This window comes from Lygodium microphyllum, chromosome 23 (genome assembly GCF_053477565.2).
Source record: "Lygodium microphyllum isolate KBCC chromosome 23, Lygodium_microphyllum_v1.1.10, whole genome shotgun sequence".
NCBI lineage: Eukaryota > Viridiplantae > Streptophyta > Polypodiopsida > Schizaeales > Lygodiaceae > Lygodium > Lygodium microphyllum.
In genome coordinates, this window is record NC_141157.1 from 34,113,901 (window position 1) to 34,140,818 (window position 26,918).

A 26,918-nucleotide genomic window follows, 5' to 3' on the forward strand; every position below is an offset into this window, starting at 1 on the left:
ATCAAACGTATAGTGGCTCCTTCTCTATCAGCCAAGTGAAGGATCTTCAAGATTGGTGCACAAAGTCTCACAATCATTTTTGCATCTTGCCAAAAGTCATTCTCCAAGATAATGGATGTGACTACGTTTGCCTTTTTAGAGTGAGAAACCTTCATTTTCAGCCATTTTTCACTAACAACCATTCTTCTCAATCCATTAAATACACTCCTGGATAACAAGTTCATCAAAACAATAAACGTATATTGAAATTTTGTAGGAGTGTAGTTTTAGTAGCTCCTTTGTGCTATACTTGTACAATGCTAAAACCTTTGGCTTCTTTGTATAATGCAGCTCACAATTTTGATACCTTGCTGCAAAATATGAGAAACCCAAATCAGCCACCTCGGCATCAACAATTGTCTCACTTTGTTGCATCTGAACATGTGATTTCTATTAAGTTCTTTGACATCCAGTGGTGAAGCTTCATAAGCTCCTATGTCATATCCTTTTAGGCCCAAAAGATGCGCTCTAATACAAGACGGACCACCATCCCATGTATGTGTACAATACTTGCATTTCATTGTACACATGCCTCGAGGAAGCTTTTTTGTATAGAGAGAGAGAGAGAGAGAGAGAGAGAGAGAGAGAGAGAGAGAGAGAGATTCGTGATCCTCAAAGCAAAATGAGAGAACCTCCACAAGGCATTGGATGTATGGAAGCTTTTTGGGCAAGCCTTTTGGCTTCATATCAATGCAGCTAAATTCTCCCTCATCAGTTGTACTGAACGAGATTTATAGTCTTCACAATGGCAAGGGACGGTGATACCCCGTGGGAATCTTACGTGGCAGGGTTTCCTTGGAGCATTGATGTTCAGCCAAAGCAATTGTTGCAATGGATTTCTCAGAAATTGGAGGTGAAGTTTCTCTATTGGAAATCACAAGCCTGGCCATTACATGTGGACCTTAATAGTCCATCATCCTCCCCATGCTCACTTATTTTTTGCCGCTTTTGCTTGGTCTGCCTCCATCTTGAGAGTTCTCACTGGACACATTCACTTTATGCTATGGAAAAATGACACTTTGTATGTGAGTATCTCATGGATCTCTTGGAGCCATGCTTACACTCTTAAAATTATGGGCAATGGGGCTATTTATGATGCACACACTCACATGGTTGTGGTCATAGTAATACAACCATTTGTGGTTCCTAGTTGTAGGTTCTCAATGCTGATGCTCCCTTTTCCTTATCCTCTTCCTTCTTGGTCGCTTAGCTTGTCTACTCATGGACGTTGGTTCTTCAAAAAGCCTAGTGGCACCTTGCGGAGGATTGTTTGGCCACTTACTCTTATAGATGGAATTGTTGGCAGTGTCCAAGAGGATTTTGTGGAATGGGAAGCAAGAGGCTTGTCTTAGTCGCACGGCATGATTTCAGTTTTCGATGCCACTATGGTGGGTTGCTGGGGGTTGATGTCTTTCTGCCAAGAGGCTTTTTCGTGTCCCTTGAGGTTATAGGGACTTGTGGGATCACCTTTTTATGACACTGCACCCCAAAGAACCCTTCCTTGCCTATGTTTTTGATGGTCCCTAGCTAGACTGTGACCTTGCAGGTCGACTCCATTTGGAAAAGGCTTCGGCTAATCAAGTGTACCACCTTATGATTAAGGACCACCATTGGCTGGTCACTAAGGCCAATACTGTCTAGGGCTTGCACAAATCTTGTGATTGGTGGAAAATGACTGATGGAGGGTTGGTTCAATAAGACACTATACAAAACTAAAGTTTTTCTTTGGCATGTGATGGTTGGTGGGATGCCTCTTGCCATAGCACTTGCAAAACATTGCATTTCCAACGGGACTCGTGTTTTTTCTCCCTCACTAGCATGGAAGTTTCTTGCTATTGGTTTCTTTTGTGATGGCGCGGAAAATCTGCTCCCTGTTGTTTGATATTTGGAGGGTTGTGGTTGGCACATCATTGCATGCCTTTGATTGGGTCTTTGCTTGGTCCAAATACCCTACCCCAACACAAGCACATATGAAGATTCTATTTCCATTCATTCATTTTTGGGGCTGTTGGTACAATTGGAGAACTCGGATTGCTTTTGTTATTGATTCTGCATTAGGGGTGTAGATACACCTTGCTAGGCTGAAAGGTCTCCTATATTGGCAACAATTGGACCTTATTCAATACATTGATCTCCTTTTTAGGGAGGACTTGGTCCCTTGGCATACAACAATCTTTGTTGCTTCTTTGCTATGACTTTTGTACTCTTTTAGTCATTTGACCTTTTGTAAAAGAGAGTTGAGTTTATGCACAATGGCCTAGAACCATCTTGTAATCTTGTACATTTTTGTAATTAATATGATCACACCCACACACACACACACGTGTGTGACTTGCAAATAGTCCTATGTGACTTGTTCAACCCTAGAGAGAGAAGATATGTGATGTGCTGTGTGCAGCCTAGAGGATATCCTTGCATGTTGAGATTTCCTCGGATGGATATTTCAATGAGTCACCATGTAGGTTGTCGTGTTTTGCAGAGAGGCTTGGCCTACGGGTATACAATTAAAATCTCAGTCTAGCTGCCTTTTTATTGGTCGGGTGCAGATTTTGTTTCTGAAAGATTGTGCTCTTCAGGTTTTGCATTGTTATTTGGATCCTGAGGTGGATATGCAAGAGTGTGAACCCTACGATGTCTCTGTACAACAATGTGTTTCTCCCCTTGTGCCTTGTGGTTTGTATGGAAATGAAAATAAAGATTTGCTCAAGGTTGGGCTTGAGGATAAGTCACGTCTTTCTTATGAGGAATAGGCGTCTAAGGATGCTTCTTGGGTTACTATAGTTAAACACCATGCTCTACAAGAATTCCATTCCATTCTTGTGCATCCAACTTTTGATCATGTAACTTCGACTTTTCAATGTTGAGGGAAGGGATTTTACTCCAAGCCTTACTTGTCTTGTGTGCATGCCACTAGAGCGGTTGATAAAGGTGCTTCAAATTTTGCATTGAGGTTTAATGCTTGTGGAGGGTCGTTGCTCTCTTGGGATGCTTTCTACACTTAGTAATTCCCTTCCCTTGCATCAATTGTTGGGGGTTTGTCATGAGGACATGTATTTTTGAAACCTCACTTAACATGTGGATTAATTTTTAATTGCATGGTTAAGTAAACGTTGCACATGTGAGGTGTAATTGGGATTAGAGTAAATTTACGAGCTCTGGACCCGAGGAAATCACAAGATGTCAAAGACAAAAGTTGCTATAAGTTATGATGCACATGTAATTGGTGGTGTCTTGTGCCAGTTGTTGGCCTAGGTCATTCATTTGGCCATAAGTGTCAGTTGGTGACACTAGAGAAGTGACGAACAAAGGTACCTAACGCCAATTTGATGGTCAAAGATGACGCAAAGACACTTGGGAGTGGAAGTTGTCTAGCCAATTTAATTGTTGGCTAGTCAGATTACTTTTCTAGGCATCGAAATAATTGTTAGATTAATTTTCAATATTTAAAAATTAAAAATTAATATTTAATCATGGATAATGCTGGAAAAACCATTTGGAAAAGCGACCACTTGTCAAAAAGGCCCATGCAAGACTGAAAAACGTCTTTACATGTTGGAGAGAGGCATTTTAGTGCATTCAACTTGCAAGAGAGTGGGAGAAGAAATTGCCGGTCAGACTTGCAGCCATTGGAGGACCTTCTAAGGCAGCTAGGGGCAGGAGAAGACCAATCAATAGCAGGTGACAACATCTACAAGCTGTTGAGACACGACAACAACACTAAATGGTTGATTTTCTTCAGTTCTTTGCATCTACAAGCTGTTGAGACAGGGCATCAGCAGTGAATAATTGATTTTCTTCAGTTCTTTGTGAAGAAATTCTGAATTTTATCTTCCCTCAACATTTTCTCTCGTCTCCTAGCCTTTCTACAGCCTCGCTTTGAAAATTACAGCATTGAGATCACAAGAGGTTGAGAAATTTCAGATGTCTCTGCTGTAAACCCTAATTTGTACAAGAAATTAGGGCTTAGCAGCAGCCTTGGGAAGCATGCAAGAAATTGGAAGCTCCAAGACTTAGATTCGACATGGTTGAAGTTGTTTTCAGTCAAATTCAGGTGGAGGGACCAGTAAATCAATGAATTTGGGACATTTTCCATCTCTATCAAAGCGGGTAAAGGGCAATTGATTGCTCGAATCAAGGGACAAATCAAATTGAAGACTTGCTGGTCATTTTGGACAGCAAGGGGAGTTGGAATACCGAGAGGGATTGGGAGAATCCCATTGTACATTAACTTCTTTTTCAGTTAAGTTAAAGAAATACCGAAAGAGGCGCTGGTTTTGGGTCCAATAGGGTGTCCATTGTCCAAGATTGCAAGTTATTTTGCATTTCTCAGTTTTGTAATAAATGTTACTATTGTAACTAAGTTGTAATCAGGGAATTACCACCCATCCACAGAAGGAAGGCCGGTTTCAAGGTTATTTTTATTAAAACTGGGATGTGTTCTGTGTGGTGGAGCATAAGCAACACTCATTGACTGGTTTCATCTATACATAAGGATTTTACAATGTTCTTTAGTGCCCGGGCTCCTCATTGTTAGGATGTTCGAGATAGATTCTTGATTGTGGAGATTTTGTATGAGGGGGAGGTTTTGTGGTTGGTGGGTGTGTGCACCTAATACAACCCAAGATTATTGTCAGCTTTGGAAAGATTTGCACGTTAAGGGCTTGTTATGGGTGGCTTTAATATTTGTGTGTCTGGAAACCAAGTGACTTCACCTCACTCTATCATGGATGGTCATGAGCATCAAGCTTGGGATACTTTGGTAGTCTTGTCATTGAAACAATACGTATTCTTGGTTCCATTTTTTTGAGTTTGGATTTACATACCAATTTCTTTAACATTGAGATAATTGGGCAAGAATGGATTGGATGTTTATTTACTAGTGTGATTCCTTTCTTTGAGCAGAGATTGATATGTGGGTGGAGAGACAATATGTTATTTTTTGTCATTATCCCTTGGTTTTGGAAATGACTCATTGCTAGTGCATGTCTTTAAGGCTTTGCTAGCTCGTATGCCTTTGCATTTTGATCAATGCTTTTTGTTACATGATGAGTTTTTGAGGAGCATGCAACGACTCATTGCTTCGTTTAGCATGTACGTTATAAAGGGACCAGTCATCAAACTCACCACGTAGCCATAGAGCCAAATAGGCTCACCCCCTGAGCCTGGGTGTAACCGGTCTATGACTCACATAAAGCAGTAGTTTCTTCAATTAACACCTAGTCTTTATACACACACACATAAGCAGAGACCTCACTCCCTCGCTCAACACCAGATTGGCCCCGAAGACCGGCTCCCCTCTCGGTATTTCTTTATCAATTAAAATATGGAAAATTACAAAATGATAATGTTCCAAAATACATAACCTGTGAACAGTTGGTTTTCATCTCTTCTGAGTAAATCCCAGTTGCATAAGAACAGTACAGCATATCCAAATCAACATCCCTTCTAGAAAAGCATTTTCTATGTTCAAAACTCAATGATTCCTATGCAGAATTGCAGTCTGCAGATCTCTAAATTCACTGTTCTTACTATCCAGCATGTGCAAAATTCATTGTTCTTACTGCTCAGCATGTGACCAAAACTCAATGATTCGAGTGCTGAATTACAGTCTAGATCTGTAAATTCAGTGTTCTTACTGTCCTGCATGTCCTTAATTTTCTGTGACCAATACTCAATGATTCATGTGCAGAATTTCAAAGAAAACACTGAATTGTACCTTTGATGGAATCAGCCCATCATGCGAAGCATTTCCTTTGAGAATAGAGAGAGAGTTGATTAGAGGGAGCAAGCTCTACCTTCGTACTTAAGTCAAAGACGTAGAAGTACTCTCATGGCTGATTTTTCTTGCAGCAATTTGCCCTCAGCTCCTCAAAACTTCATTCTCCCATCTATCCCTTATACCTATTACGTTTTTTTTAATGCTCTCTCTCTCTCTTTTTTTTTTCGTAAAAGGTAATTGTATTAATTACGAAAAAAATACAAGATTACTGGATTACAAGATACATGATAACACAAAGCCATCATGTGAAGAGGTTTTCTCTTTCTCTCTCTCTCTCTCTTTTCTGATTACAAGATACACGAGGGCCCTAGGCCAACGTGTGGGGAAGCTTTAGTGCAGGGTAGAATCATTCATGAAATCACCATCAGAGAGGAATGGGAGTCAGCTGACCTCAGTTTAGGAAGCACAATTGTGGACATGTATGCTAAATGTGGAAGCTTAGAAGAGGCACATAAAATGTTCAATAAAATGCCAAATCGCAATGTTGTAGCATGGGGTGCGATAATCTCTGGTTATATAGAGCAAGGGAACAATTTTCTTGCATTGGAGCTTTTTGACGCTATGAAACACGAGGGCATAGAACCAGACACAATGCTATTTACATGCATTTTGAAAGGATGTAGCAGCATTGGAACGTTGGTACAAGGTCATCAGATACACTCACGTTTGATAAGCTCTGGTGTTGATTTAGATTTAGAACTCGGGAACACGCTCCTAGATATGTATGCCAAACTAGAAACCCTGGAGGAGGCTCACAAAACCTTCAACAATTTGCCCAGTAAAGATGCAACATCATGGAACTCCATGATTGCAGGATTGGCTCGACATGGCAAGTACAAGCAGGCTGAGCATTACCTGATGGTCATGAAGTGCCAAGGCCTGCAGCCAACTGATGCAGTATTTACTAGTATTCTCACTGCTTGCAATATTGCTGGCTTACCAGCAGAAGCACAGCATATTTTCCAAGTAATACTCTCTCTCTCTCTCTCTCTCTCTCTCTCTCTCTCTTTTGGGAATTTGTGCCACATGGCAAACATGTAACAATTTTCCCGTTTAAATCTTCTGGTCTAAAATTCTCCATGATCGGTGTAAAATTTGACCTCGGCACAAACCTGAGAATTACTCCTCGTGCAAAAATGAAGATAATGATGCGAACTAATTCTGGGGTCCAAAAATAGTAACTCCCTAAATTTTAGAGATAGTGACCGGTGCATTCCTCAAGTTGTTCTGAGCAACTTTTATCATTGTGACTACATCAAAAAGTGTAATGTGGCTCAGTTATGGTGACTTTTATTTTGTGAGCATTCTCACATGTGCATCTTTTGTCTTGGCCAGGCTCATTGTCCTACACCATCTCTAGTTTCTAAGTACCCAGTCCCAAACCACTGGCATTCTATTCTTCAATGCCCATTCAATATGGAACCGGTCTTAAGGCTCAGACAAACCATTAGTCCTATTTGTCCCAAGGGCTGTCTCTTTTGGCCATGCAAAGATCTCGGCTTATTCGAAGAGAACTCTAGGGGTAAGAAGCAACAACAACAAAAGAAAAGAAAAATAAAATATTTATATAAATAAATAAGAAAAGCAACTATAAAAAGTATCACCACCTAGTAACATATCCTTCTCTTGAAAGAAGCAAGCGACCTTGATTGCATGCCACACATGCTAACGGATGACACATGGCGATAACAAGATTCTGCATGTTATTAGTGTCATCGCATGTATCACTTGCTAACAAATGACACAGGGCGATGGTAGGAGTTTTCTCACTACCATTTGTGTCATTGCAAGTTCAAGTCTCACACAGGTGGAGGATTACATCATGTATCCAACTATGATTACTAGGAGCCTTTCTAATATACATGTTTCCAGATGCAACACAGGGCGATAGCACGTATACGCGAACTATTAGTATCGCAACATGCATATTCATTCAACTGAAGTGTAACAAATACAACTTCAAAGCACTGAGATTTTAATACACATGTTAATGCTAAATGTAAACCATACATTGTGCATTATTCAATAAGATGCAGTATTCAACTGTACAATAGAGAATGTACATTGCTTCAAAAAGCATTCTAAGTCACTGTAGATTCGAGTAAGAAAGCTTCTCGGTAAAGTTGCAATAACTGAGGCGAATCTGCTAATTCAGCCTCTTCCATCCATTTGGCATCCATTAGTGAATATTTCTTGAACTTCACCAAAAATCTTTTTATAACTCTACCTTTCACTTTTCTATCCTTATGTGCCAGGATCTGCTCAGAAACTAGAATCTCATCTAATTCCTCTACTTTAGGCTATTCCTCTTGAACCATATCTTCTGGCACTTCACCAATAAAAGGCCTCAATAGGCTCACATGGAATGCATTATGAATTTTCCGATTCTCTGGCAATTTCAGCCTATATGCTACATCTTTGATCTTCTCTAAGACTTGAAAAGGCCATAATAATGCATACTTAGCTTTGGAAACAAACGTTCCTTGCTCTTCTGTTTTCTCAAATATGCCTTTTCAAAACACAATAAGACCCAATCATCCTTTTTGAACAAGAGCTCCCAACGATGACTATCAGCAGCTCTTTTCTGTTTAGCTTGTGACTTTTCTAGGGCATACTTGATCTTTTTATATGCTTCTTCCCAATCTTTTACTTAACGATCTGCTTCAAAGATGTTATCTTTTGTTTGCAAAATGGAGGCAATTTCTTTCCACCTTCCACAATCCCAAAAGGTGCTTTGCCAGTAGATGAGTGCATTGTATTATTGTATGCATACTCAACCAATGGCAAGTAGCGTTTCCAAGAAGTCTTATGATTTGAAACATAACACTTCAGTAGATCTAAAACAATCGAATTTGCTTCTTTAGACTGTCCATCAGTTTGTGGATGGAAAGAAGAAGAAAATTTCAGCGTAGTGTCCATGTTTTCAAACAATGCTTTCCAAAACAAGCTAGTCATTCTTGGGTCTCTATCACTCACAATTGACCGTGGCATTCCATGGTACTTGAAGATATTTTGCATAAATATCTTTACCATGTGTTCTGACTTAATCTTTTTCCTTACAGGAATAAAATGTGTCTGTTTGCTGAATCTACAAATGATAGTCCAGATTCCATCATTCCCTAAAGAAGTTCTTGGAAGATTAAAAATGAAATCCATTGCAATACTTTCCCATGGCCTTTCTGGAATAGGTAGTATGCCAGTGGTTGCAATAACCCTAGTACCTTTTGTCTATCAAATTTGACCTTTTGGCATACAAGGTAAGATTTGACATATGCATCAACATTAGATCTCAAGGCTGGCCAATAGAAGAAAGTCTCTACCGCTTTGACTGTAGCATCAATACCACGATGTCTTGCATACGGTGGAGCATGAATTTCTAATAAAACTTTTGGCCTTAACTGTTTTGTAATGCATAGTCTTCCATACATCATGATAAAGCCTTCTTTGAGCACATAATGATCATGATGTTGGCCATTGATCAACTGCTCAGAGATTTCAGAGAAATCTTCGTCATCAGCATATTGCTCTTTCATATCATCCAGTTCATGGTGATAAGAAATTGAAACAGCTGACACTTGTGGTTTGCGAGATAAAGCATCTGCAACTGCATTCTTCTTGCCTTCCACATGCACTATCTGAAAATGAAACATAAATAGGAAATTTGCCCAACGCATGTGTTTCTCTGACAATTTAGCCTGTGTGAGAAAGTATTTAAGTGTTTGATGATCCGTTTGCACTACAAAATCAGCACCAAGCAAATAGTGCTTCCAACTAGAGAGTGTATGGATCACGACCAATAATTCTTTCTCATAAATTTGTTAAGCCCTTTCAATGACAGAAAGTACTCTACTCTTGTATGCCACAACTCCACCATTCTACATTAATACAACACCAATGCTGTTTCGACATGCATCACACTGCACTACGAATGGCTTAGACAGATTTGGCAAAATAAGTACTGGATCTGTAGTCATTTTCCTCTTCAAACATCTAAATGTTGATTTCTCTTTGTCAGTCCATTGCTATTTGATATCCTTGTTTTCAAGCGCATGTAAAGGAGAAGCAATCTCTACAAAGTGTCTTACAAATCTTCTGTAGTAAGAGCATAGGCCAAGAAAATTGCAGACATCATGAACGGTTTTCAAGTCTAGCCAAGCGACAATTGCTTCTATCTTTGTTGGATCCATCTTCACACCATCTTTAGAAACTATGTGCCCAAGGAAGCGAATCTCTCCCAAAAAGAATTCACTCTTCTTACCATTAATGAGCAATTTGTTACGTTTAAGCTCATTAAAGACTGCAACTAGGTGTTTTCTATGCTCCTTTTCATTCTTTGAAAAGATAATCATATCATCAAAGAATGTGCCAATGAAACTTCGATAAGGGCGGAAAATTCTATTCATCATCTTGTTAAACGTAGCAGGAGCATTGGTCAATCCAAACGGCATGACTAAAAATTCATAGAAACCAAATGTCATTCTAAAAACAGTCTTATGGATATCCTCTGGCTTGATTCTGATTTGATGGTACCCACTTTTCAAATCTATCCTAGTAAACATTCATGCTCCCTGTAATCGATCAAGAATGCCATCTATCCTCGGAATCGGAAACCTATTCTTGATCGTGTTCTTATTCAAGGCTCTGTAGTCAATACACATTCGCCAAGAGCCGTCCTTTTTTTGAACTAACAACACAGGTGAACAAAACGGAGAACTACTGGGCTGAATTAGTCCCTTCTCTAAAAGCTCATTAACCTGTGTCACAATCTCTTTCTGCTGTGCCGCGCTGACCTTGTATAGTGGCCTATTGGGCGGACTAGTCCCTGGAATAAGATCTATGGTATGATCTTCAGGCCTCTCAGGGGGTAACTCTCTTAGTAATGAATCTGAGAAACAGTCACTGAATTTATCCAAGAAAGCCCTTCTACTTTCATCTAGTACAGACACATTACTGTCAACTTCATTAACTTGCTTTGCAAAAACCAAGTACGCAGAAATACGATTTTTCATTACAGAAGTAATTGCAGAAGCAAAAATAACTAGGACAGACTCTCCTTTAAGCTTCACATCTAACACATGAGTCTTATCCCTATGTACAAGAGTATTCGTTCTATTGTAAGTATTCAAGATAGCGTGCTTTCTATGGCAGCATGGAATACCCAACAGAACATCACTGCCCTCTAAAGGCATAATATGGAACTCCTCTGTGTCCACATAGCTCTGAATATGCATACCAAGTTTGCTAAGAATGGGGATGATAGGTTTAGTATGTCCTGGGCATGCTAAATCAGCCTATCCAATTGGTCCCATTTCCTCGGGACGTATACCCAGCTTAGCTGCCACTACTGGTGAGATAAAGTTTGCACGAGCTCCAGGATCAAAGAAAATAAGCACTGTGAAATCTCTTATCTTTCCCCAAGCTGCACAATTCTGTAGCATCATCAACTGATTGATCTCCCACCATATCAAGCACTAAGCCAACTCTGAGCTTCTTTTTACTTGATACATCTTTATCCTCTGCATCTTTAGAAGATTGCTGTGGGCACTTAGAAGCAATATGGCCTTTCTGTTCACATATAAAGCATTTACCTGCCATCATTAAAGCCTTTCTTTCTTCAAATGATTTGCCAAAAAGTGGCCTCTATTGTCCTTTACCCTGTTTAAAAGAAGTCTAAGGTTGTTGCTGAAATTTTTTCTTCCAAAAAGAATTCTTTGTAAAGCTGGTCTTTTTTGGAAATTGCTTCTTCTTCTTGCCAGGATCCTACTTAAACTGAGAATCCTTCTTTTCAGTGCCTTTAAAGCTGTCAGTTTTTCCTTTCAACAATGCATTTGCCACCCCAGCATTTTCAATTAACTGTACTATATTTGTAACCCTAGTCTTGGTACAATAATCCCTGATGGCTGGCTTCGGGCAAGACGCAACAGTACTTTTCAATTTGTTCTGACAAGGGCACTATCCTATAAGAACTCACGGGCAAAAGTGCTTCCCAAAATTTCTTATTGTACTCTTCTAAATCCGTACAATTTGCCGCGTCCAATTTATGCCATGCAATCATGGCATCTACTTCAAATGTGTTAGTTAACCATGAGGCTGCAAACAACTATTTAAAATGGACCCAAGTGGCAGGTGCATATCCTTGCATCAACAATATGTTCCACCACTGCAAAGCATTACCTTTCAAAAAATTTGCAGCCTTCCGTACCTTAGAAGTCTTAGTAAAATTCCCTCATCTGTAAGCTTCATCAAACTGTTGTATAAATGTCAAAGCTTTCAGCTTATCTTGCATACCACTAAAGGTTTCAAACTTTATTGCCTGACCACCCTCTTTATAGTCTTTAGGCTTTGCACTTTTTGGTGTCAGGTTGTCATAGACAAGTGGCTGTAAAAAGGGGAGTCCCTTACGCGCATTATTAGCATTCATTTCACTTGTCTTAGCTGCCATATGTCCACTAGGCTGAAAAAAAACAGCGGCTGCATTTTGTACTCCAGGCATCAAATAAGGACTCTGTAGAGTCTAATAACCGGGCTGTAGACCAATATTAGCATAAACTGGGTTCACTGCCTCAATAGGCATCATTCTTGGTGGCCCTCTAGGCAAGTATCCCTGATAACCCGTGGGTAATCCAGCCATTGCTTCAAAAACTGAGCCACCACCAAAGTAACCAGGATAAGTAGCAAACTGAGGAGGAATAGTCTGCTGTGCCACTTGTGCATAACTGCCTTGACCATTCACTCCTTGGTCCTGTGCTCATGCTTCTTGTTGCACTGGACCCGTCTCCATGGTTGGTGTCTTTTCCATATGCTCACGCGCATTAGAAGTTTGCCTTTTTAAGTGCTCCATGGTATGATGTGATGACACAGCCTGAGAATCCTCATTATGTGACGTCAAAATTTTTTGCATCCGAGGATTCTTTACAAGCTATTCAACAAAGCCAACCATACTAAGGAGTTGTGCCATAAACAAGTCCTCTTGTTCTTGCTCCTCATCTTGTGGCTCAATGTCGGTTCTAGAAGGTGCTGACACCTGTGCACCAATACTCTCTCTTCGGTGTCTACGAGCAGAAGAAGAACTCTCTTCTTCATGATGAAGTTTTCCTTTGCCTTTATCCTTCTCTGCCATCTCTCTAGTCCTGTAATCTCTATAAAAGTTGTGTGTATGGCCTTTTCACCCAAAACTATTCGAGCTTAAATTCTTACAGAAAAGAATTCAAATCCCGGCCAATGAAACCATGGAACCAGTCTATGACTCACATATTCTATGATTCACATAAAGCGGTAGTTCCTTGAATTAACGCCTCGTCTTTACACACACACACACATAAGCAGAGACCTCACTCCCTTGCTCAACACCAGATTGGCCCCGAAGACCGGCACCCCTCTCGGTATTTCTTTATTAATTAAAAGATGAAAATTTACAAAAATGATAATGTTCTAAAATATATAACCTGTGAAGAGTTGGTTTTCATCTCTTTTAAGTAAATCCTAGCTGCGTAAAAATAGTACAGCATGTCCAGATCAACATTCCTTTTAGGAAAGCATTTTCTGTGTCCAAAACTCAATGATTCCTGTGTAGAATTGCAGTCTATAGATCTCTGAATTCATTGTTCTTACTGTCCAACATGTGCAAAATTCACTGTTCTTACTGCTCAGCATGTAACCAAAACTCAATGATTCATGTGCTGAATTACAGCCTAGATCTGTAAATTGAATTTTCTGTGACCAATACTCAATGATTCATGTGCAGAATTTCAGAGAAAACACAGAATTGTACCTTCGATGAAATCAGCCTATCATGCGAAGCATTTCCTCTGAGAATAGAGAGAGAGTTGATCAGAGGGACCAAGCTCTACCTCCGTACTTGAGTCAGAGACATAGAAGTACTCTCCATGGCTGATTTTTCTTGCAGCAATCTGCCCTCAGCTCCTCAAAACTTCATTCTTCCATTTGCCCCTTATGCCTATTACTTTTTTTTTAATGCTCTCTCTCTCTCTCTCTCTCTCTCTCTCTCTCTCTCTCTCTCGGGAATTTGTGCCACATAGCATACATGTAACAATTTTCCCATTTAAACCTTTTGGTCTAAAATTCTTCATGATCTGTGCAAAATTTGACCTCGGCACAACTAGAGAATTACTCCTCTTGAAAAAATGAAGATAATAACGTGCACTAATTCTGAAATCCAAAAATAGTAACTTCGTAAATTTTAGGAATAGTGACCTGTGCATTCCTCAAATTGTTGTGAGCAACTTTTATCATTGTGACCACATCAAGAAGTGTAATGTGGCTCAATTACGATGACTTTTATTCCGTGAGTATTCTCACATGTGCATCTTCTATCTTGGCCAAGCTCATTGTCCTGCACCATCTCCAGTGGCTAAGCATACAGTCCCAAACCACTGGCATTCTATTTTTCAATGCCCATTCAATATGGAATTGGTCCTAAGGCTCAGACGAACCATTAGTCCAATTTGTCCCAATGGCTCTCTTCTAGCCATGCAAAGATCCCAGCTTATTCCAAGAGAACCTCAACAAAATGAACAACCTTCTAAAAAAAATTTTGTATGCGTTCCATATTGTATATATTCACGTATTGATTGTATCATACAATGTGAATAACCTCAACCACTTCCTCACCTTTAGCGCCACACAATGAACAACCGAACTCGTGGCTTCAACCATCCATAATAGGGCTAGCAAACACCTCTATCTTCATCTCATTAACACCATCAACAATACTGCACTCTTTATCAGTATGGCAGGTAAGAATGCATACTCTTCTTATCAACTCGATAGGAAGGGCTGAAATCTTGCAACAAATGTATAGCTTCAAGGCATCACAAACTCCACAATAGGCTCCATGGATTTCAACAACAAGGCCTTGGTCTACTTCTTTACAAACACTTAATCTAGCATAATTGTAAATTCAATAAAAGAAGTCCACACAACTTAACCTAGATTGCTCGTGTACCACATGACACTTGTTGGCTCCAAGCTTGGTGCTCCTTTTTGTATTTTCAATGATTTCTTGTGGCATAACTTATCAATGGGTGCATAATGACCTTGTTACCTTCAATGTGGGCCTCCAACCAATTGTATTGTGTTAGAAAATGCATGTGAACTCTTTAGATTGCCAAACCCAAAAAATGACAATCAATATTTGAATCCAACTTTGTGGAGCTTTTAACTCAATAAGTGTTGTGCATAGTTCCCATGCAATCTTGTATTGTTTCTCTCACAAACAAAGGGATTTCTCATTCGATGAGACTATGAAAACATTACTTTCTTAAAACAAAGTTATGTAAAAAGTGCACAAAGCTCAAGGTCTCAAAGGAGAAGAGAGGATTTGAGCATGGTTGTGTTGTAATAACCTATGTTGATGAAATTTAGATAAAAGACAATAGCGTATCTTGCTGTAAATGGAATTATTGAGCTATCCAATGAATTCTTCATGGGGAGAAAAAGAGGATTGGCCGATATCTTGAGTCCATACACATTGTCACCCCATGTTCATCGTTGATGATAAGAGAATGGCCATCTCCAAACTTGGGCTATGCAAATGAAAGAGAAAGATATCCCAAATAGACTAATTAACTTTCTAAATGAGTGACCAGTTGCTCCTTAAATGCAAAGTTCAAATTTGATTGGGGGTTGATTAATGCTTGGGTTATTAATCATGAGTGAGTTGCTCGTTTGATTAATTGAGCTACTTGGGTCATTAATCATAAAGCTCATTGCTTTGCAAGTTAATGTATTGGGCAGAACTTTCAATCTAACTCAATTCTAAGGTGCAAATGTTCAATCTAATGGAAAGCCTAGAAAAACATTGAAAGCTCCCCTGTTCTTGTCCATCTTGAAAGTCATGAGAGCATTTTTGAACCTGATATTTAAGGATTTACAGTTCCCAAACAGAGTTCCGCACAATTTTGTTAATATCTTAACAAGCAGCCTTGATTTGCACTTTCAGATACAACTTGGAACATTATTCATCTTTGGAACATAATAATATCCTTGATTGTGATATTCTCAAGTGCTATGTTAAACCCATGATCTCTTGTTCAAGAAGATTCCTGCTATTCAAAAATCTCAGTACTAACAGAATTCTGCTGCTGCTTGTGTTACAGATGATTGGAAGCAGTACCCTAGTCAAGGTAGTCAAGAACAAGGTTGCCCCTCCATTCAGAACAGCAGAGTTTGAGATTGAGTATGGAAAGGGTATCTCAACAGAAGGTGAAATCTTAGATCATTCATTGAAGTATGGCTTTGTCAAGAAGTCTGGAGGTTGGCACACCTACAATGATCAGAGATTGGGTAATGGTAGAGAAAATGTAAAACGATATCTAAGAGAAAATACTGAGCTCTATGAGTCGTTACTGTCTCAGGTTAAGGAGAAACTATATACAGATCCTAGACAAAATGAAGTAAATACAGAAGAATAATACCAGAATTCCATTGAAAGCTTTACATTCCTGGTCTCTACTTGTCTTGCAAGAAGCTGATTTTGTTATACAGCTTTCACCATAGCCATTATTCAGTCTTTTATTTACTTTTGCACCAAGATGGAACACAAGCATTTTAATACCCTTGTGTATTCCCTTGCAGCTTGCAGGTATGGTTTTAGGCAACTCATTTCTTCCCTAAAAAATGTTATTAACCATCGTAAGCTGATCATCCGTGTTTAGCAAGAATAATTTTTATGTTGGAAACTTGCGTGCAAATGTGTTACAGGGATATGAGGAGACCTGCAGTCCATTGGGGATGATAATTGATACATGTCTATTAAGTCAATTTTAACTTTGTATAAAGCCTTATGGCCACATGAAGAGTGAATATATTGTTATTCTCTTGTGTATTGTGAGTATCCTTACATTGAGCTTGAGTGCTGAAAGCAAAGGAGTTGTATTCACCCATCGCATAAGGGGTCTCCTACCCAAGTCAGGTTAGAGCTCCTAAGTGATTGTGTATATACGCGTAAATCTTGACATGCTTTCAAGATATGTTGCACGAGTATTGGCTTGTGCTGGGTTCTCTACCCAAGATTAAGGTCTCAAAAAGAATTTCTAAGTGCAAGGTGTGTAGAATGTGCACATGGTTATTGCAGGCATGGATTTCTCATGCCTTTTTCAAACATTGCAATTGTTAAAAAAGGATAGGGCAGGTTCATGGCTATGGCTGCAACAAGAGCATGGTTGTTACATGTGATGGAATTGGTGCATTTTGCACCTAAAAACGATTTGCATGAGGTGTATATACCACAGCCACTTGGTTGTTGTGGTGTTAAAAACAGTGTTTAGTCATATGGGTCTTGTGTGAAACAAAGATACAAGGTGAGTTAGAAAAGGTGAGGTTTTTACCTACCATACATTTTCATGTAAAGAAACTTGACCATAGGGTGCATCAGGTTCCTAGGAGTCTTTTGGTCAAATCTTGGTTCAAAATGACGCTTGTAGCTACCTTTTCTAAAGTTTAGTGTCAAATCTTGGATTGATGAGATGTCAACTCTAGACAAGTGTGAGACTCTGGACAGAAAGGGCAGTTGCAGGTATTATTGTGATCCAATATTTGATCAATGGACTCTTGGGAAGACATGTACCCTAGGTCAAGTTTCGTCACATTCCAATAACTTTAGGTGAATTAATAATCATGTTGTTGATTGGACTATGTTATTTAGGATATACTATGTATAGATGAGTTTGCATCAAGGCAGGAGGAGTATCTCTCCAAGTGCTAATATATACCATTCCCCTTAGACTTGATACCAAACTTATAACACAAAGACCTTTCCTAATGAATCTTGATTATGTTCGACATATCTTTGGAAGAAATTGAACAAACTTTCAAAAGTAATATTTATTTACAAGATTTAACATACAAACTAGATATCATCCATTGTTGTGGTACTTGGAAAGGAAAAAGTATACTTCAATTATTGAAAAATCAATGCTGTAACAAAATGAGATCATTGTGCATCGCCTTATACTAGCTATATGATTGAAAGAGTGATAGGCAAAAAGGCCTACATCTTTGATGGACTTTTGGGTTATAATCAAGTACAAATCCACTCCAGTGATAGGCACAAGATTACTTTTGCCATAAGATGGGGAGTGTTTATATATAGTCATAGCCTTTGACTTAACCAATGATCCGACACTTAGTGTGGATTATTATTAAGGAGGAGATGGCTTGAGATACTTGTGGATAGTCTTTGTATCCACACTAGTTGGGAGGAACACCTTGAGAAGCTTTGATGCTTCCTTGAGTGATGCAATACCACTTATCCCTTAATCCATTGAATTACTACTAAGTTTGGGTGAAATATGACATCATCTTAGGCCATGTTGAATTTAAGAATACATAGCAATTCACACAACTACAATGAGAATGATAATGGATCTCCCACCATTCATCCAATTAGAAAGAAGTTTGATGCTTCATAAGGTATAGTAGATACTATAAGCACTTTGTCCTAAACTATGCTATGATTGCAAGACCCCTTTATAAGTTTTTTATTATTTCGGAATGGACTGCATAAAGCGAAAGTGCTTGAGGCACTAAAGGCTCTTGTGATAGCACCCATCTTATGAATCCAAATTTGATAAACACATTTCATATACATATTGATGCATTGAAGACTATTATTGTAATGGTGTTTTGTAAACTTGGTAAGCACAACATGGATTTCCCAATGAGCTTTGCTAACAAATAACTCATTAAACTTGAGATAAACTATTCAACCTATGAATGGGAAGGCTTAGGAATGGTTTATGCTGTAAAAAAGTTTCAACATTATTTACTAGCCACCCCCTTCATGTTCTTTATAGACCATCAGACATTATTGTATTTGGTAAATAAGCCACATACTATACGCAGTTTTTCTTGATGGCTTCTATTTTCACTATAATTCGACATCTCTATGGTCTTGCAAAAACATAGGCAGTATTATATGGCCAATCACATGTCTCAAATAACAAGTGGCAAGAAATTAACTAAACTTGATAATCTATATGATGCCCATGTGTTCAGAATACAAGAGAAATGTTAATTTCTTTAAACCATCTTTACACCATATTGGACAAATAAAATTGTTTATATCCTCAAGGATGGCTTACCTAAATGCCCCAAAGAAAAGATGTGACTCCCACTCTTTCAATTGTGACTCAACCCTACCAAATGATAGTAAGATAACCCTACAAATTAGGGCACGATTTTCTTCTTTGAATATGTCCATAAAGGATGTGCTACAAGAAACATATGAAGGCATACCAAGTCTGTCTCTCAATTTCAATCAGTTGTTTCAACAAGGTTCCTCAAGAACAACCTCCTATTCCCATGTTCGAGCGGTTTCCCTCAAAGATTGACCTCGAGAATGAACTTATCATTTCTCCTACTTACCCTCTTTTGATTGTGACTCAACCCTACCAAATGATAGCAAGATAACTCTACAAACTAGGGGACGATTTTCCTATTTGAAGATGTCCATAAAGGATGTGCTACAAGAAACATATGAAGGAATAGTGAGTGCTCATACCAAGTCTGTCCCTTAATTCAATTCGTTGTTTCAATGAGGTTCCTCAAGAACAAACTCATATTCCCATGTTGGAGCTGTTTCCCTTAAAGATTGACCTCAATAATGAACTTATCATTTCTCCTACTTACCTTTGATTTTCTCCTACTTACCTTTGATTTTAAATGACTACAAGAATGCAAATTGTTGTTGATGCCCTAATTGATGAAGTTTTAGAATTCAATACTCTACACTTCATTTTTGGACCAAACTCGATCAATTGTCATTAACTCTCATTGACCTTAGATTCATATGAAAGTAAACCCTACTCCTTGTTAGGGAAATGCAAGCTTATAATCACACATAGGATTGAAAGCATCCGTTTCCTTTTCTATGTTTTCTAATACGAGAGGATGTGGGGACCAAAATTCTCTTAGGGTAACCTTTCAAGTTTCAATAATGCAATGCCGACAAGTACATTCACCTCTAATTTCTAGACAGGTATTATTTCTACTTTCAACTCAAGAGGCCTTGCTATAGGGCACACTCAAACCAACACTCCTAATCGATTACCTAAGCCTCCAATAGGCAAGAAGGATGACAACCTCCTCAAACTACTACTAGATGCACAAGCCTAGAATTTTCAATCTATTAACTAGCCTCAACCACCTTCTCAACCAAACAAAACTACTTATTTTCAATGGGAATGTAAGGACAAATCCTACACAAAGTCACAACCTCCTACGGTATCCAATCCATGTGTAGAAAGCCAATCTAGTCGAAGGGGGGCATCTCAAATCACATTGCTTTTTCAAATCAATGTCTCAAATTACAGAAACTTTTCACAATGGATAATGTATTTTGCAACTTGATTTTGGTTTGTTGCTTGAATTGAAAAGGATATGTCTCCTTGCATGAAGCATCAACAACACCAACAATTTGCACCTTATTAATTTCATTCATGCGACCATAACCCTTGGTAATGTTGATTACATTGTTAGGATCACATACTATTTCCTCAAGAAGCTATTCAAATCATCCATACACTTTTTTTAGTTGTCATAAGTATTCTTACGTTCTCACACACTAATTCAAAATATTAACATCCCTTACTCTAAACAAAGCCCAATATTCTTGTAAAATGATTTCTTGATCCATAAGTTACAATAAATCTCAACATGCAACCCTCTAGTATTCAACGTAACAATACTAGAAACAAACATAATTGGGCTAAATCCATTTGTGAGTCTTAGCATCTTGCTCTTTACTTCACCCCAATATAGAGGTCGTCTCTTCACTCTTAAACAATCCTTTAAAAAAAGGTTATTAAAGAAATAATTTTAACTAGTAACAAAAAAGACTATGAAAGAAGGATTTGTCAACTATTGACCCAAGTGTGAATACAATTAGTAGATCCAAAATGCTATTACCTATAATGTAGAATCACCAACATCTCTAAATTATCTAATAATATATAAGTGCTAAACATCTAAAGTCATCATCAAAGTGGAGCACAAATTACCTTGCATGCTGAGATTGATTCCTCACCTCTCCCTTTGAAGCTCAAATCAAGCCTTTGCAAAATGGGTAGCCATTTGATCCTCTGTGATGACACAAGACCAAATTGACATCACATGCAAGGACTTACTCTCTCACAATGTCAAAGTATCTCTATGAGCTTGTCCTTGCATGAATGACGGGAGTCCATGCTACTTATACATTGGTCATTTATTGAACATGACCAGTACTACATCCATTGCTCTATCCACATTCCCACTCATATCAATCAATAGCTTCTAAATCAGTCTAATTATTCTTTAATTAAAGGAACTATGTATTCAAGCTCTTTATTTAGATTTATTTCTAATACTCATTATTAGATGTGCCTTCTCTCTACGTCAAGCATCATTATGACTTGATCTCCTTTCTTGAATTTTGCAAACCACTTTAGGAGAACTTGTGTTTTCCCTTCATTGCTTTCTTCAGACTCTTCATATTTTTGAGTGCTCTTAAGCCACTATCTTCCCAAAAAGATTAGGATTCAACTTCCATAGAGGGGTTGGCTTGGGAACCTTAGGGTCAATATAGGTACTTCCATCTAACTCTGAGTTGGATTCTTTTGGTGTTAGTGAAGTGTCAAAATGTATACCCTCATTTTGCTCAATCCTTAGTTCAGGGCTAGGAAAAAGGTCCATGATATTGTCTAAGGCCTCCAAAGGTCTTAAGCATTCCATGTTTGATTTAACTTTGACTATGTTGGCATATATGAGCAAACTCTTGACCTTAGAGGGCTTAGGGATAGCTAAGATTCTCTCTATCATTCAACCATCAATATCATAGTCAGTGGGGACTCATCTCCTAATTCATTGGCACTCTCATTTTTCATTGGTGCTTCATCATTACTTTCTTCTTCACTTTATGATCCTCTACCTCCATGAGGGATGTGAAGAGATTGGTGTGGTAGTTTAAAAAAAGTTACCACAAATTTGTCCATTTTCAGGTTGAGTTAATGAGGAACTCTTAAAAATGAGTAGATTTTCCCCATCCCCATTCTTGAAACAAGGACACCACTATGTTAGGAGTTTGTGAAGCTTTACCTGAGGTTGAAGAATGTGCACAATAGTTTCTTATGTTTCTTTCTAATTTATTTTCTTGTGAGATTGGTACTTCACTTCCTTTGTAAATGAAACTTCCATTGTGGCCAATATGTGCATCTAAATTGGAGTTGGAGATAGGGTAGATACTTTTCTTTGTTGAGACTCTTGCGATTTTCCTAGAAATACTTTGCTTCCGTCAATCTAGGTTTTGAATGTCTTACATCTGATTGGAGTTCCTTTAAATAGGGATCCTAATGTATAATCACACTAGTGGATGTGAGAGTTGCAATGTTGGGTGCAACATCTTGGTATTGAACTTTCTTGTGCATCACACAATGTTGTTGTGATTGTAAGGTTTCTCCTTGAAGTTTCTCTTGCACTAGTAGTTAGGTAGAAAATCTCCCAAATGTATGGAGGCCAATGGGGTTGGACATAGATGCTACAGTGGAAGCACCTAGTGTACTCATGTCCTCCACTACTTTGCTCATATATTTTCTTATGCATTGTCGATGTCAATCCACTGCCTTGCTTTGTTGATTAGTGCTAATAGCGGCTTAAAGTTAGGGTATTCTTCCACTTTGGCATTTTTAACCTTTTTTGTGTGGGGTCTCGTAGTGGCACTCCTTGCACTAAAGTAGCTACATGTTCTTGGAGTATAGTTACTCCGTTACTCTTTAATATAAACCTAGCACCTTTCTCTCTTCTTTGTACTCTTATTGCTGATTAATGATCTATCAACAACAATAGGCTAAGAACATAGTATGTTCCCTACTTGCTTTGTGCCATAATAATTGTATGAATGGGGATGGAAATAGCATAATCATCCTTGATTGAGCCTTGATCATTTTAACTATAAAGAGACTAAGTGGTATTGAAGGTATGATTGTCTTGTTAGCGGTAAATTTCCACGTGTGACAATCAAGATACATGTATCTCCACCCTTAGGGCATCTTTGTTCAGCTTCATTTTCTTGTTCATGTTTCTAAGCACATCTAGAAGATACACACTTTGGCTTGCCATAGCTACAACACAAAAACATCTCAAGGGGCTGAATCATTCCTTGTTCCCTCCCATGTCGCAACATCATGATTGGCATTGGACATGATAGTTCATGAGGATGGGATTTCCCTCCTCATCATCTCATGACGTTGGGGTTTGTGTACTTCTCATATTCTATGGGTTCTTTGACATAATCCACTAGAGAATCACTAGGGGGATGAGTAATAATTGGTCCTAGATGCTAAGGGATGCCTAAGGATTGATATTAGCTCAAGGATCTGCAAGTCTTTGGTTAGGTTGAGTAGGCAAAGTTAATTATTTTTGCATTCGATATGGGAGTCCATGATTTGTTGTTGCTAATTGATGTTTGTATATGGAAACATTTTGATAGAAGATTATCTTTGTCACGATGATGCATTGCATGTTTCTGTTATAATTTTGTGATTTCTTTAAAGCTTCAGACATTTTCTTGAGTGTCTATCTATTTTTCATAACATCAGTTATAAGATTATCCAAAACTTGTGCAAGTAGAGTATGAAATCAAATTGGTGTGGAATTGGTTCAAAGTTTGTGTTTTGATTATTTGGGGTAGAGTAGATTGAAAAAAATAATTTAAAATTTTCCTAATATTATGTAGCACAAATTGTAGGTGCACAATCCATAATAACGCTTTAGTAGATTAGTTGTACTTCAAGATTAATTAATTTTGTAAACAGTCTATGTGCATGTGTTAAAGAGGAATTAGTGATAGAGTTTGTGTTTGGGAAGTCCTAGAGTGGTCTCTATTTTCCTTTTATCCATATTCAAAAGCAACCAATCAAGTGTACTTGAACTCCACATAAGTGCAATCAACTTTAATTGTGTTGGCTCCCCTCGCTTGAGTGCACACCTTTCCACTCGACAACCGTTGCAAAATTGGTGTACTTTCACACTAGTACAATACTGAAGTCCTTCTCTTCTGGCACTATTTGTAAAGTCATTGAGCACATCTATATATTGCGTTAGGAGTAGAGGGAGAGCATATAGAGCTCATGGTTACATCAAAATCTCACATGTCTGGAGTGTAAACTCAGGGGGTCAATCATAAATATGTGTATCATGTGGGTTCAACAAAAGGGATTTTAAAAATATGATCTTTACACTTTTTTTACATATAGAACGGTTCCATATAAAGGGGTTTTTCATAGATTGAATAGAAAAGGGGTATGTTTTATTTGGGAGACAGTCACAAACAATGATATTTTTAAATAGACTTTGAATGCATGTGATATATTGGATTTACATGTAGTGAACCCCTGAGAGTGTAAAGTAGGGTTAAGGAAAGGGTTCACAAGATTCCTACATTCAAGTTGAGACAACTCTCGAGTCGTCATCTAGTGGACACCAACCACTTGAGTGTAGCCCACTTGATAGCTAGACTTCATGATGGATACCATTCCCATTCAAATTACTATTAACCTATGAGAAGTTACATGTAGCCCCCATTCACATAATCATGGTAGCCCACCCAAGTGAGCCCTCATAGGCATAGCTGGCTCAGTACTTATTATCATGGGAGCACCAGTCATCAAGGCCACCACATGGCTCCCTTACGATTGAGTACTTAACTTGACACAATCTCAAGGGGTTCACTTACAAATATATGTGTATCACATGGGTTCAACACAAGGGATTTTTTCAAACACCATTTTTACACAATTTTTACACATAGAATGGTGCCATATAAAGGGGTTATTTGCAGATTGAATAGAAAAGTGTTGTGTTTAATTCACATAGAATTCACAGATGATGATATTTATAAATAGGCCTTGAATGCATGTGATATAGAGGATATACATATGGTGAACCCCTTTAGGAGACAATGGCCACCAACCCTCTTGAGTGCTTTCTTGAGTATTGAGTATTCCATAGCCACCACCCCTTCATAGTTGTCAAGGCGTGCACTACTTGATGTCATCGCTTGAGGTCTTGTAGTCTCTACACTTGACTATAGGCATCACCTTGTCACGAAGCATGCAGCAAACACGTGTAGTTGTACTCATGGTTGACAAACCACATAAGTCCCAAATAGATCCCTCTCTTAGTAGCTCCTCTTAATCTCATCCATGAGCATGAGCCTTTAAAGTATCCACCTAATCAGTCATCCACCATATTGTTTAATCCAGTTTTTTGGGGCCACTGGTCGAGCCATATATTGACCCACAATAAGATTACTAACCCTTATCTCATGCCTCCACCCCACACCCCCATGCAATAGTCAAACTACCATACCACACAAACATTCACCATTCATCGATACAATGATCACCCCATTCATGACTCCACAATTATCAAACCCTACTACTATCTCAATGAGGAAGGTTAGAGGTACACAAATATGTGGCTAGTTGATAGGGTAGTAAGGTAAAAAAAGAAGAAAAGCACTATGATGCACACACACGCACACACACGCACACAGGTGGGGGATTTGTGGTTGTAGACCATCATCATTGAGAATTGTAATAAGAATTTTTGAGTGCCTCTTTTTCACCCTAACCCCAAAAAGGCATAGTATCACATACAATCAAAATAGAGCCAACTCTTGTTTCTTGAACTTGAACTTTGATCCTCAAAGTAGAAGCATAACCCATACCTAAGTGCCACCAAAATCATTCAAAGACACCTAAACACTCAAAGAACACCATATTGGGGAATATGGGAATTTTACGTAAGTTTGGGACACATGGTCAAATCTTTGGATTTGTCATAACTTGAACACTATAACTCCAAATCAAGCGCTTTATAGCTCAATAGATTCTATTTTTTAAGTGCTTTCCAATGATATGTCACATCATATGGTTTTGAGAAACTTATGGGCATTTTATTCAGGTGCCACCTTTTTAATATTCAAAAAATGGGAATTGAGAGATTCCCAAACTCACTAATATTGTGTTCAAGTATCTTGGAATAGGGCTAGGACATGGCTATGGGGGATCATAAACTAAGTATACCATAATAGAAAGATAAACAAATAGAAAATAGAGAATTAGAGAAACCAATCACAAGTGTAAGCTTCAAGGAGAAGATAGCTTGCTTTGCATTACTCAGCACCTCTTGATATAGACAATAGCTACAATATTAGCTTAAGACTAAATAGCAATAGCTACAATATTAGCTTAAGACTAAATAGCACCATTTTGTCTTGTTATACAAGATTAGATAGAAGGAATCCTGTGGGGTCCATTGTATGTGGTTGTTTCCTTTGATTAAGGAATTCCTTTAGCTCCATTTGGCTTTGCATCTTCCTTTGTGTTGACTCATCCATCCACTTATATTAATTTGCTTCTATTTATCCATATCTCTCATTTTTCTTATTGGACAATAAATGCACCTCTAACACCAATCTTGTAACATGAAATGTTTTTAATTTCTTAGACTTAATTTTTTCACACTTTCAACTTGTTGCATTTCTACCTAAGGATGAATTTAATATTTCAATTTACTTAGTCACACTATTTATTTTCCTTACTCCTAATGCTCTCTTTAGTTAGATCTCTCTCATATCTCTATTTAATTGTTTATATATTTTACTTCCCTTTTTTTCTAAAAATTTAGTGTAAGGGCTAAGTAAAATCTTTATAAATAATCAATACTAACTTGAGCTTTGTCCTCTATGATTTCAATGGAAAATTCCTTTTAAATTTTCTCTCTCTTTTTTGAATTTGTTATCCTAGGTTATTCTAATGCTAGTTCATTCCTATAAGTTTTAAAATTTTCTACTTTGCATTAATTTAGATTACATGAAGAAGAAGTGCATCAAATTTTCATTTCTTTAATTATCATATAAAAAAGAATTGGAGATTTACATTTTGAACTTGGATTTCTTGGCTAACTTGGGGTTCCCACAACTCATTAATGGTGGGCTGAGGATGGCCGACAACATCTAGATGCCTTTGAGGTGCCATCATTTCTTCAAGCATGCTCATGCTTGAAGGTCAAGGTTTCAATAGGTAAGTGACATGAAAAT

General features: G+C 38.2%; 1 protein-coding gene across 2 annotated transcripts in view; it reads left to right on the plus strand.

Moving 5' to 3' along the window:
* The window catches only part of LOC148016043 (uncharacterized), a 99,333-nt gene extending 82,789 nt beyond the window's left edge, over positions 1 to 16,544 (plus strand). Inside the window, exon 8 of one of the 2 annotated variants that reach the window (XM_087664460.1) lies at positions 15,937 to 16,161. In XM_087664460.1, coding sequence (XP_087520586.1) covers positions 15,937 to 16,010 — 74 coding nt within the window. In that variant the 3' untranslated portion in view covers positions 16,011 to 16,161. Of the gene's footprint in view, positions 1 to 15,936 lie in introns of both variants that reach the window. The other variant, XM_087664459.1, reaches the window with a different exon arrangement.
* Positions 16,545 to 26,918: the final 10,374 nt, after the last annotated feature.